We start from the raw sequence: 13329 nt of genomic DNA, 5'->3' as shown, positions 1-13329 counted from the left end.
CCTTGTATCACTCAATGTCAGGCAAACCTTCGCCTTCACTGACTGTACTGCCCACTGTTTATCTCCCTCCAGCTATGACCATGAGGGCCGTCTGACGAATGTGACACGCCCCACTGGGGTGGTCACCAGCCTGCACCGAGAAATGGAGAAATCCATCACCATTGACATTGAGAACTCCAACCGAGATGATGATGTCACTGTGATCACCAACCTCTCTTCAGTAGAAGCCTCTTACACAGTGGTACAAGGTAAACCCCACTGAACACCTCTCTACCCCAGCTTGTTACCAGATCCAGTGCTCAGCCAAGTGCAGGGTTAAAACTCCCTTGTCTGGGGGACTTCCAGATACCTAGACCTCACCTCAGTGTTCTCAGTGTCTCATCAAAACATCTACACATGGCAACCCAGCTGTAAAAAAAAAAAAAGCAATTAAAATGCATTGTGTATATGGACCAATTCCCTGTAAGGAATATAAACATTATAAACAGACAGACAGACACAGAGAGACAGCCAGAGACAAAGACAGACAGACAGAATCTTATTTCTTAAAAATGTCTCAGTCACGTTCAAATGTCATCCACACCCAACCAAATATTTAAATACTTGGAAATGTCCACACATGTGAAAAAGCCCATTTTTATCTCTCATCTTTTGTTTCCCATGTCTTACCCTTGTATCACCACCACTGTCCACAAAAAGAACACACACAGTTTTCTTCTCAAAGGCTGTTCATTTTCTTGAAGCTACTACTGGACTTGGGGAGGGTTGGATTGGGTTTGGGTTGGGTTGGGTTGGGTTGGGTTGGGTTGGGTTGGGTTGGGTTTAGCTTGGCTTGGCTTGGCTTGGCTTGGTTCTTTTGTTGTTGTTGCATTCTGGTTTGCTCTTTCAAACATGTCTTTGTTGAGTTGGTTACCCTGGGCCTGAAGTCTTAAGCAGTTTCTTGGCAGGACCAGGGTCTCCAAGGGTTCTGACCACCCGGTGGTTATTGTTGCTATTAAACATGCCACATGGTCCAGGACAAGTATAAGGCCAGGCAAGAAAATGAAATGTGCAGATTAACTTTCCTTTTAATTAAGATGTAATGTCGGTGGGTTAGCCAGTTGTCAGAGGATAAAAGTGTCCTCTCAGTAGATAAATGGTGACATTTCTGGACTATTATCCTGAGACAGAGCTTGTTTCAATGACTCTATTTCTGCTCTTCCAAATGATTAATGATGTAGATTCTGTCCTTTGCATGAGGGCTGGAGTCACAGAGTGACAGGTACATCTTGTCACTACCCCAAAAGCTGGAATCTCCCAGAGGCCCACCCTGCTCGGCTCCTCTGCCCAGGCAATCTGGAAGCCCCTTTCCTGTAAAAAGAGTCTCTGGATCACATTGTCTTCCTGAAACTTTTCAATAAAGAAAAAGGGCAAAAGTCTGACTGACCTGTGTAGATTCCATTCGAGAAGATAAACAGCACATTGTCAGCCCCCTCTGCTCGCTCCACCTTATGGCATTTGAGTTGCTTCAGAGTTCTCTTTCATGGCAGTGCCATCGTGGTTGAGTTAGTAACAATAGCACGAGCAGAGAAGAAAGGGCTTTTTCTCTTGATTTTATGGAAGAAGCCTGGACTTGCTTTGCCGTGGAGCTGACCTGTGGTTAGACCATCAACGGTGGGGCAGATGTTAGGCAAAAGAGGGGAATATATTAAAGTAATTTTCCTTCATTTACTTTTTTTTCATATAAGCTAAAATATATATGTTAAAGTTCAAGAATTTGATTGACACAAATTGTGTAGGCAATAGACATTTTTAAATGTTTAAATGTACTATTAATAGTCTTCGGTGAGTAAAAGAAAAATACCACGGCATAATTATTTCTGGAGTGCCACATATTAATAATGTTTTTCTTCGCATGGATCAGTAACATCTCTGCTATTCACCTTCACATTGTATGTGTGCTAATTGAAGGCAGCCTTCGATTGACAGCTGCAAAGTACCATGGAAACCTGTAAAAATAGGGGCTCTATTCTCTTCTGACTAATCGAGTGGATAATTTCTTTCCCTCTCCCCACCCCCACTCATGTTTTCCCAGATCAAGTGCGGAACAGCTACCAGCTCTGTAATAATGGTACCCTGAGGGTGATGTACGCTAACGGCATGGGTGTCAGTTTCCACAGTGAGCCCCACGTCCTGGCGGGCACCATCACCCCCACCATTGGCCGCTGCAACATCTCCCTGCCCATGGAGAATGGCCTGAACTCCATTGAGTGGCGCCTGAGGAAGGAACAGATCAAAGGCAAAGTAACCATCTTTGGCAGGAAGCTCCGGGTAAGTGGTGCCACCCAACTTCCTACCACAAAGTGAAAGGAAACACACCCTTTCCTCACAGCATAGAGAAGAATTTCCCAGATTCCAAACTTCCACTCTTCTCTGGGAAAGGCAAGTTGTTGCCTCAGAAGGTAGAAGCCATATGCCTTTGGGCCTTGTACCTTGGGGCAAATGTTCTCTATTTCGTAAGGCTGCAAAGGGCAGTCATTTCCTGCTAGGGGATGCTATAGCCAGAAAACTCTTCAGTCTTCTTTCATATTTGCCATCTTGCTCCTCAGTTCTCTGTCTTAACTAGTTCAACAACTGAGTTGCTGCTAGTGTCTGCTACTAGCAATGAATTGGGCTGGGTAATTTACTAAATGCTGGAAGAATAAAAATTGTAAGGTATGTTCTATACACTCAAGGCCATATGGTAACACACCGACCCAGACTGGTCACAGGTTTAGTGAAAGACAAAGGTTCCTCCAGGGTCTGATGGAGTCACAAGGGCACAAAGGAAAAGATACGGAGTCATGGATGGCACCCAAAAAGGAACTAACCACCAAACTACAGGAAGAAGTTTAAACCAACCCTAGTTTCTGCACACTAAGCAATGTGCCCCAGGTTACATCTTCTAAATGTAATATGTAATATGTATTGAAGACTTTTATGTTGTAGGCATCATATTAAATGCTTTGCTGGTATTATCTAATTTTAGCCTTTACAACAACCCCATTGAGGTAGTTATTATCACCTCCACTTTTTCAGATGAAGAAACAAATTCAGGAAAGCTGAATGACTAAGGATGCAATGGCTAGAAAAGACAGCCGAGCCAGGACTCAGCTCCATTTGCATCTTTCTATCTGACTTGTCCCCCAGTTGTCTTAACCACTGTCCTGTACAGCTTCCCATTTTGATGTCCTGTCAAACAGATCATGTCCATACTAGTAGACTGCTCTTATCAGCTACCCATGCCAATGTGGTCCTACTATCATGCTAAGCCTTTCATCAGGTCTGGAGAATCCTGGGGTGCCCAGTTTTCATCAAATCCAACACATGTTGACTACACACCCACCATGAGCCATGAGCTTATGATACAGGATGCAGAAAGCAAAGCCCCTAGCCTCTTGTAGCCTTCATCCAGGGGTGTGGGTAGATGATAACTGAACTATTAAACAACTAAAACAATCACAGATCAAGATAAGCACTAGAAAGACAGAGAAACCATGGAACAGGGCAAAGTTTAATGGATGGTTGGGGATACTGAGAGCAACAGATTCGGCATTGACAAAAGTTGGGCTGTAACTTGGACCGTGTGTCACCAGAGTGAAAGTCAGCCCAAGTGACCTCCCTGCAGAGCTGGGCACTGCTTGTTAAGATTCTGCCTCCATCTGGCTGGAGTTTAATTCTCCACATTAGGTTATCAGGCGTCTTCCATGTTTTTCTTCCTCCGCTGGTATCTGCAAAGTTGCAAGCAGCAGTATCTTCCTAAAGACAAAAATGGAATGAGATTAGTAGCTAAATCCTTAATGACTGGATTTCGGGTCTGTGTAATTGATTTTTGATACGCTGCACTGTAGAAGTTGATTATAAGTAGTAATAGCGCCTTTTCTCTGATAAATCAGTTATGCATTTTGACTAAGTTTTCAAAATAAAGATAAATGTGGCCCTAAAATAGAATGGCTATAATCCCAACTCTGAATATTAAAAATCTTAATAATGGTACTTGTGGTAATTAGCAGAAGTTAGGCACGCAAGTCTTATAACTGAATTTCTGCCAGGGTTAGATTTGCTGGCATCATGTTTATGCAAATCAAAACACAGCTTTATCTATCAACACCTCAACATTTAATTGTCTGGTGTTAGTTCCTGTAACAATAATCACATATCCATTTAGCTCTCTTAAATGAAAATCACTATGAGATTATAACAGGTTGAGTGGACTGAAAATGTAATTTGAAAATGAGGGAGAAAGCCTGGAATTTATTTGCATCTCATTTATTTTAATTCAGTTCATAAACTGTTTAGTGAATGAAATAAAAGCAACTCCTGGAACTTGCAGGGGAGCAGTTGGAAGAAGGTGGAAGGGAAGTGTTGAGTGTGCTGTGGATTTGGGGAGCTTGGGAGTGGTCTTTTCTCCAGCAATTCATGAGCTCATGGCATGGAGTTTGTGGCCTCTGGTGTATAAGTGTCTGTTGGCACCCATAAGCTAGAGGTGTTTTCTGAGCCAGTAATAGTGAATGCTCCTCTCCCTATCTCGGTCTGGACATTTCCTTCTATCCCTGCTCCACTGTCAAATGGGGCCATGACATTTTTCATTCATTCAAAAGATATTTACTGAGTGCCAGCTCTATATGTAGCACCATGGAATGAGTAAACTACAGGGAGAAGGAAAAACTGGGATCCTTGTAACCAAGGAGCTTATACTTTAGTGAGGAAGACGTTGGATCTGAGTATGGTCACGTCCACTTGAGAGGGCTGCAAGTCTGAGGCCAGCCTAGGCAACTTAGGTAACCCTGTCTCAAAATAAAAAACAAAAAGGGATGGGGATGTAGGAGATTAGTCCAGTCTGCAGTAGTACAAAAAATGAAGAGGAAGAGGCGGAATCAATGGAAATAGTATGATGTAAACCAGTGCTACAAGGAAGGATGATTAGTTGTACCAGTCAATTAAAGATAGCCTTAGCCAGGTAGCAAATGAACCCCAAAATCCCAGGATCTTAGCATATCACAGTCCAAATGAGGCAGGCTGCTCTTCTTAACAGGTGCAATGCAGGTGCTCCGTCTTGTGATCCTGCCATCCTACACATGTGGCCTCCTCCGTTACGCAGCTGGGGAAGACAGGTTGGCTCTTTGTAGAGGGCTTGGTGAACAGGCCTGGCCAGAGCACATGGCCCTTCCACCTGCACAGGTGAGAACAGAGTTGGTTGATCTCTACTCATGGCCAGGAAGCTTGGGCAACGTCTTCTTTGAGTGCCCAAGGAGAAGATGAGGAAGATTAGCTGAGCTCACAGCAGAGCCTCTGCCGCCCCACTCAGGTCTCGCGGTTGACACAGGCCTGGGATGGTTTGACAGAGAGCCAGAATCCTTTCTGAAGAGCTATAGAAATAGTAGCCAGTTGAAGGCCAAAGAAAGAAGTGACCAGGCAGAGGGCATCATCTGAGAAAAGGCCAAGAGACCAGCCATGGGGCGGCATTTCAGAAAACGCTCAGTCACTCTGAGGCCAGAGAAGGTGGATGTGTAGTGGGGAGGTGCAGAGAGGGGCCAGGAGAGCACTAGAAGGGGGCTGGCATGAGCTGGTGTTTATCCTGAGGACAGTGGGAGTGTGCCCGGTGGGGTGACATGCTGGGATGCACTGCGTTAGAAAGGTCTCTGTAGATCCCTCTGGGGTTAGGGAAGACAGAGGAAGAGACGAGAGGAAAGGAGGGACAGCATAGAGGCTGCTGAATTAGTCCAAGCAGAAAAGAGAGAGAGAAGAAGGGGGAGAAATTGGGGAGAGATTTAGAGATACAGTGAATAGGACTGTGTAGACAGTAGGGGTGCTGCGTCATGTGGGCCTCCTGAGGGGTCCTGCCCATGTCCTGGAGACTGGGGGTTGGGGGCAGCACTCAGTCTCTGCAGACTGCAAGAAGGAGTGAGACTGGAAGCTGACACCAAGGCACACATGAGGCTGCAGGGGTTCCAGCTCTGCCTTTTGCACTGGGAAAGAAGCTGAATGAAGTTGAAAATACAGCTATTTAGCCAACACCATGGAAATGGCGGGGCCCGTATTCATTCTTCTCATGGATGCCAGGGGCTTAGGGGGTGTGGAAGTGGGGAGATCATGCACCAGTGCCAGTGGCCTGATTTTCCCAGGAACTTGCCAGCTTTCGGAAGCCTGCCCATGTGAAGGGCAGGAGATTCCAAGCCCCCAAGCATCCCTAGAGCTAAGAGAAAATAGAAGTTCCCAGGAAACCCACCACAATAGAACCATGCCGGTAACATTCTGATCCACCTTCTCTCAGCTCTCCTCTCCTCCTTGCAGATAGGGAAGTTTTAAAATGATGGCTGGACCACAGCCTTCCACCAAAACTTGCAGAATACTTAGCTAATTTGGGAATTTCAGGCCCTCATCCCTGCCAAAACTCAGGATGGGGAAGGCTTTCATTATGCCTCCCAAGGACTCACCATTGAAGAGCCAGCACCACCTTCCCTCCCACTGTCCTACAGTCCTTCCTATGTCCCCTCTGTCCTTTCAGAAACTCGAGGGCCCATTTCATCACAACACCAGTAAGCTTCACAGGCACAGGGACTATGTTACCATGCAGCCCTGGTGCAAGGGCCACATGGTAGTTACCCAGACACAAGGGACAAAGGAAGATAAATGAAAAATGTCCTCTTTTGACTCCTTGATAGTGTTTAGCCTGTAAACTAAGCACCACCCCAGCAGGTATGAGTTCATAAACACAGGACCTGCTGTCTGGAATCTTCACTACAAAGCACCGGAAACTCACCAAGATTAGCTTAATGAAAAATGGCTTTCATGGTCTCACCTCACAGGCCACGAGACAGGCTCTGGCCTTAAAGTCTCCAAGATGTCATTAGCTTGATATCTCTTCTCATTCTTATCTTCCTGTCCCTCCTCCCTCTCTCCTTCTCCCTTCCTGCCTCCCTCACATCACAGTCCACTCCCACCCACCCCAACAGAGTCTATCTTGGCAGTGGGCCTGACTGTGTCCTGTAGGTAGCCTTGTGCCCCCTTCATATCATGGGGACAGGTAGATTTGGCCAAAGCTGACTCTAGGCTTCTATAAGCTTAGAAAACAGAGAAGAAAGGAACCAATATCTCCCCACAGGAGATGTTTCTGTGAAATCCTATGAACTATGGTTGGCCTGGCTGAGATGGAGTTTTCATCTCTGAGCTAATCATTGGTCAGGGATATGGGAGACCTGTGATTGGACAGGCCCAGGTCACATGTCCTCATCTGTATCAAGTAATAGACATCTCTGGAAGTCACCTGGACAGGAGAAGGCTTAGAGAAAGGAATTGCTGCAAAGAAAGAAGGCAGTGCCAAGCATTAAGAACACACATGTGCTAGACATAGCCTACAGCCTGTGCTCCTCTGTAGCCTTACCTGGAGGCAAGCCTCCTGCCCTGAGGGCCAACTGAGACACCTTTGGACCCTGTCCCCACTCTCTCAGACATTTTCCTGAGCCCTTGGAAAATGGAACTGAACCCGATCCCTTTTATTAAGACTTACACTTCTGCTCTCCTCAGATTTGTTCTGTGGCTGATTCTCTCTGTAAACAAAGGGAGACAACCACCCTCTGGGATATTTCTTCCTGATTATGATTTACACAGAGATTGCAAAGGCAAGAAACAGCTACATGCGTCAGTAGCAGAACAAAAGAAAAACTGCTTCCAAGATAATCTTCTATCATGACACTGATATCAGCGTTATTAATGTTCCAAGAAGAAGTAGGAGTTAGTAATTTTGTTTTGGTTTCCATATAATTAATATGACATTAGCTGGGCGTGGTAGTGCATGCCTGTAATCCCAGCACTAGGGAGGCTGAAGCAGGAGGATCGCTGTGAGTATGAGGCCAGCCTGGGTGACATAGTGAGACCCTGTCATATAAAAAAAAAAAAAAATGAATATGACATTGAAGGTACACATTGGCATGCATTACTTTTACTTACATGGCAGGTCACAATGCCACACGAGCAGGGTATGCGTGTGTACGTGTGCACACATTTATGAGCTCGTCCTACATGCGGCCCACCTGCTCGCCTGGGCCAGCATGGGAGCCTGCGCTTCCTCTTGCCTGCCCCAGTGCGTTTGTCCTTCCCTTGAACGATCCTCTGCTTGTCAAGTGGCTGCTGTCCTGAGTGCTAGTGAGTAAAACAGACACAACTCAGTGGTGTGCTATGAGCAAAGCCTGCGCCTGGAGAGACGTAGATAAATCTAATACTCACTTGAATAATGCGTAATTAGAATGTGAAGCTCTGCACAAACATTAAACACACATTCACTAGGCAAGCTTCACTTTTTTTTTTGTTTTGTTTTAGTACAGGGTCTACAGGGTCCCACTACCTAGATCGGACTCACAGTGATTCTCCTGTTTTCAGCCTCCCAAGAGTTGGGATTACAGGTGTGCGCCACCACGCCCAATCTCAGTCACCATCTCAGCATGCCCCAGGGGCGGGGCCAGCACAGCAGGCCCAGGGATAGAGCCCCAGCTGCTGTGCTCTGCCTAAGCAGGTGCTTTACTCCGCTGAGCTATCTGGCTGGCCCAGGCTTCACTTCTGAACAGCCTACTGTTTGGGATGGGGTAGCGGAAAAGCCCTCATGGAGCTTATGCCTTATTATGCCTGAGCAAGGAGAAGCAGATAGTAATGTGGTAAATGTACAAATCACGTAAAGACATTGTGGTGTGTGCTGGGAAGGAAACTCCCACCGGGTGTGGGTTGGAGGGAAGACAGTTCATGATTTAGGTTAAGACCACTCTGACAAAGTGATACTTGAGCTGAAAACGAAAGGAAGAGGAGGCGAAGAGCTTTAGGGGTAAAGGCTACAGCTCAGATGAAGGCCCTGAGGCCAGAGAGAGGGTTGTTTGAACACAGAGCAGTAGGAAAACCGGTGTGGCTGGAGTTGACCACAGAGAATGGGGCCACAGAGCGGGCCCTTCGTGGGCCTGGTAAAATCTTAGTGCTCTAAAGCACTGCAGAGTGACCTCTGGTGAATACCAGGGAACATGCGTTCGAAGTGCCACTCACAGGGGTTACCAGCAAGGCTACTCTTCCTCCTGAAGCGTCCTTGTCGGCCCTGCGCTCGCTCCACATCCCAGTCATCTCCACAGTTCTTTCCTCATGTTTGCACTAAACGCTGCCCTGCGTTCTCCACTTTGGGCTGTCCTGTCTTTATCCCCCTCTATTAATATCCATGAGTACAGAAGCCATAGCTGCCTCAGTTTCTTAAATGCCTACTGTGAGACTTACACAGTAGGTGCGAGGTAGGTAGCGAATGCATGAATGGGACTTTTTCAAATTGATGTCATTTCCTTTTCCCAGTTCTCCAGGTTAGAACTTTACATGTCAACACTGACTCTCATTCAAACCCAGTCCATATTCACTCATGTGCGTGGAGCACCAAGCACACCCCAGAACAGTCAGGACGCCAAGAAAATTCAAGTCCCTGCTCAGCAGGAGCTCACAAGCCATCACATGTGGGAAAATCAAGTTAGAAATAGTGACATGTTGGGCCTGGAGAGATAGCTCAGCAGCATGAGTACCTGCCAGGCAAGCACAAGGACTCGGGTTTTATCCCCAGTAACACATGCCATGCTGGCCCCAGAACCCCAGGAGCAGGCCCCAAAACTGGGTATGGTGGCACACGCCTGCAATCCCAGTGCTAGGGAGGCTGAGACAAGAGGATCACTATGGGTCCGCGCTGCATAGCAAGACCCTGTACCAAATAAATAAATAACAGATTTTTTTAAAAACCCAGGGCCACGTGGCTTTGGAACAACACAGGTAATCAGTGTCATGAGCACAACTCCAATTCAGGTCTTCCCACCTTTCCACTATCCAAAACAGCAAGTCATTCCAAAAATAATGTTTGCTTGAGGAATACATTATTTAATGTGTTTGCAGAGCTTACCCTTCTAATGATGCATTATTTAAGCTAATATTAAATTTATGGCAAGTTGTTTTGTCTGCACAAGCACTGATCCCAGTGCCGCATGGAGTTTTATTGTGAGAGAGAGCGACTCTCCAGTCCCAGAGGATTGGCCCAGAGAGGAAATGAAGACGTCAGCTGGCCAGGCTTTTCCTCTGGGTAAGTGCCTGGCTCCACTCTCCATGGCGGGCACTTCTGCCTTTAAACATGAGAGAATCTCCTGACCTCCCTCACTGTCTTGTTGGATTTCCCACGCTCCAAGCAGAACGGGCACAAGGGTTCTTCTGCGCGTCTAACCAAAGCCTCTCCTGCTGCGCCACAATTCTACTTCCTGGAGGGGATCCAGCCCTGTGTAATTTCCTCCTTGGTGTTTCTCAAATCACCAGCTCCTGCCATTGCCCCCAGAGCTAAGTTAGAGTCACCCGTTATAGGCCCAGCAGGGCCATTTTGACGACAGCGTTTCCTTTTCTCTGGGTTTTTTATGAGCCTCCTCATGACAGGCGTGTGCTTGGTGAGATCAAAACATTCTGGGGGGAAATTCCTCAGGGGAAACCGCTTCCCAGCGTCTGCCCTCTGCAAAAATAAAAACCATGCTAAATAGCTGAGTTTTATTAACTGGGGAAGCCAGGCTGAGGAAAATGCCCGATAATTAAAAATAATGGCTTCCTTACAAACACAAAATTGTATTAATTTAAAAATTGGTTTCTCTATCGCTGAATTCCTACCGAGCTGGCTGGGAAGGGAATTGTGCTGATCCTGGCAGTGAAAATAATTCAAAATAACTTTTATGTTCTCCAGGAAGCCTCAAGGTTAATTTAAATATTGCTAGATGGGTAATTTAATTCAGAATAAGAGAACAGTACGGCTAAATTAAAGCTCCTGCGTGGTCTAACTGGGGGGCAGGCACCCACCAAATGCCCCACAAGCCCACTGGACTGTGCACCGCCTCACTCCCCACAGCCACAGTGCCGCCTCCTTCTGCACGGCCCCCTTATAATTAGATATTTTTTATTAGATTACACAAGAGTCCTGAACTCTTTGCTCATCTTTCAATGAATTTATTATATTTAATTATTAAAAGGATTGGGCCTTTTATAGAAATTTCACATTTCAGTGAAATGTGAAGTTAACACTAGAGCTAGGTGTGGTGGCACACATGTGTAATTCCAATACTTGGGAGGCTGGGGCAGGAGGATTGCCAAGAGTTTGGGGGCAGCCTGGGCTACTTAATGAGTTCAAGGCCAGCCTGGACTACATGGTGAGGCCCTGTTTGAAAGAAAACAAAAAAGTTAATTCCAACCAGTGATGTCATAAATCCTGTTCCTAAGAACATGGTAAATTTGGGAGTGAAAACCCTCCCTGTGATCAATAGCTAATAGCTAATGACTGGCACTACTTTTTTTAATAGTTGGTGTACCCCGGCCAGAGGTAAGAGGTCTCATCAGCTCTCCGTAGTAGCATTAGGGCTACTCAGCATTTGCCTGGTATTTTGTCTTTCTGTAATCTTGGCATCCTCAGATATTAGTGGTATTGCCATAATAGTCAGGACTATCCATGAGCTACATGTCAGTGTATGTAGTAGGTTTTTGTTGTTGTTGTTTGGTTGGGTTTTTTTGTTTGTTTGTTTTGCTTTTTTTGTACCAGGGATCAATGCTGGTTGTTTTCCTGAGAGTACACATATGCACGTATATAATCCATGTGGTCCTATTATGGTTATATATGCAATTTGCCTGTTGGTCCTTTCCAGGTAAATGAAGATAGGGTAGGACCTTCTTCCTACAATGAGTATTTTAACCAAGAGTTCCCATCAGAATCACCCGGGGGCTGTTAAGTCAGCAAGCCCACAGCCCCTGTTCCCAGGGGCTGATCCAGCAGGTGGAGGGTGAGCCTGACAGCAGTATTCTGAGAGCCTTCCAGGGGCTTTACAGCTCCCCAGAGGCCCGTAGGTCACAGCCCTGACCCAGCCTAGGAGCCAGCCTAGGAGAGAGGAGGACTGGCTCAGGGCTCCTCCCCTTGCTGCAAGTGTCAGGCTGAGTGGCTCACAATTGTCCACATCTTCTGCATAAAATAAGGGTGACAGGAGTCCTGGCTATGGCACAGACTTGTGAATGGCACCACTGGCAGAGATGAGCAGCCTAAGAGAGACGGCGCACTGTGGGGCCTACAATACCTGTGAAGAGAAGCAAAAGGGAAGAGGGGGAGGACAGGAGATGGCAGGGAAGAGGCCAGGAAGTAGGTAAAGACAGTGGGGAGTCATCAGCAGGTACCTCGCAGAGCCCTGACAATCCTCTTGCGCTGTCATCATAGCATTCGTTCAGCTCATAAGAGGCTGAAGAAGCCCTTCGCTGAAGCTCTTAAACACTTGGGCCCAAGAAACTGGGCAGCCTTCCATGCTTGTCCAAATGAAGAAACTCCTTATGGCCAAATTTCTGTTTGTGGAGGAAGCAATCTTCTCAGCCATCAGCTTGTGTTTCACATTGAAAGTGGTGACTGATTTGGGAGTGAGATCCCCAACGACTGTGATAGCATCAGCTTGCGTCCTTGCTTCTTCGGCCCCTGGAGTGTTCCTCCCAGTGACCACGACTGAGTCCCTGATCCTTCCAGCTGGGTTTCCGCAGGACCCCAAGAACGCAGGACCTGCATGCCTTTCCCTATGCTTTGATGCAGCCTCATTTCTAAATATTCCATCCTTGTCCCTTTGGTAGTACTCTGCAGAAACAGTAGTGGCTTGAGGACTCATGTGGTTGTATGGCTGTGGGATCCCTCTGAGTTTGGTCACCCCTTTGTAAAATACTTTCTACACAAACTATAAGAATTTAAAATGAGGGGCTGGTGAGATGGCTCAGTGGTCTAAAGCACCTACTTAGAACAAGCTTAGCAAAGCACAAGGACTGCAGTTCAATCCCCCAGCACCACATACCAGCCAGCCCCGCCCCCAGGTGGACTGAGCTGGCCACACACAAAATAAATAAATAAATAAATAAATAAATAAATAAATAAATAAAATTTTTTTAAAAAAGAAGAAGAATTTAAAATGAAATCAGTCACCAGGAAGATGGCTCAGCAGTATGAGTGCCTCCTAGCAAGAGTAAGATCCTGAGTTCAATCCCCGGTACCAAAAAAATAAATACAGGGGGCCAAAGAGATGGCTCAATAGAATAAGTGCTTGCCTGGCAAGCGCAAGGGCCTGAGTTCAATACCTGGTTCTGCAAAAAAAATAAATAATTAAATAATTAAATAAATGCATAAGTAAAATGAGATCAATTTGTAAAGTACCTAGCACCACGCCTATGATAGTGTTAGATACATGTATGAATTTAGATTACTTTCAATTGCTGGTAACAGATTAGAACTAATACAGGTTTAAACAAGATACACACTTA

General features: G+C 46.1%; 1 protein-coding gene across 7 annotated transcripts in view; it reads left to right on the top strand.

Annotated features, from left to right (window-relative positions):
- The window catches only part of Tenm2 (teneurin transmembrane protein 2), a 935290-nt gene that overhangs the window by 904272 nt on the left and 17689 nt on the right, over positions 1–13329 (top strand). For all 7 annotated transcript variants that reach the window (XM_004637050.3, XM_004637048.2, XM_004637049.2 and 4 more), the window contains 2 exons: positions 73–248; positions 2075–2310. In XM_004637050.3, coding sequence (XP_004637107.1) covers positions 73–248; positions 2075–2310 — 412 coding nt within the window. The remainder of the gene's footprint in view (positions 1–72; positions 249–2074; positions 2311–13329) is intronic.

The sequence above is a fragment of the Octodon degus genome, unplaced genomic scaffold (genome assembly GCF_000260255.1).
Source record: "Octodon degus isolate 3935 unplaced genomic scaffold, OctDeg1.0 scaffold00085, whole genome shotgun sequence".
Classification (NCBI taxonomy): domain Eukaryota; kingdom Metazoa; phylum Chordata; class Mammalia; order Rodentia; family Octodontidae; genus Octodon; species Octodon degus.
The sequence above is the reverse complement of the archived record's forward strand: the minus strand, read 5'-3'. Positions and strand labels throughout refer to the sequence as shown.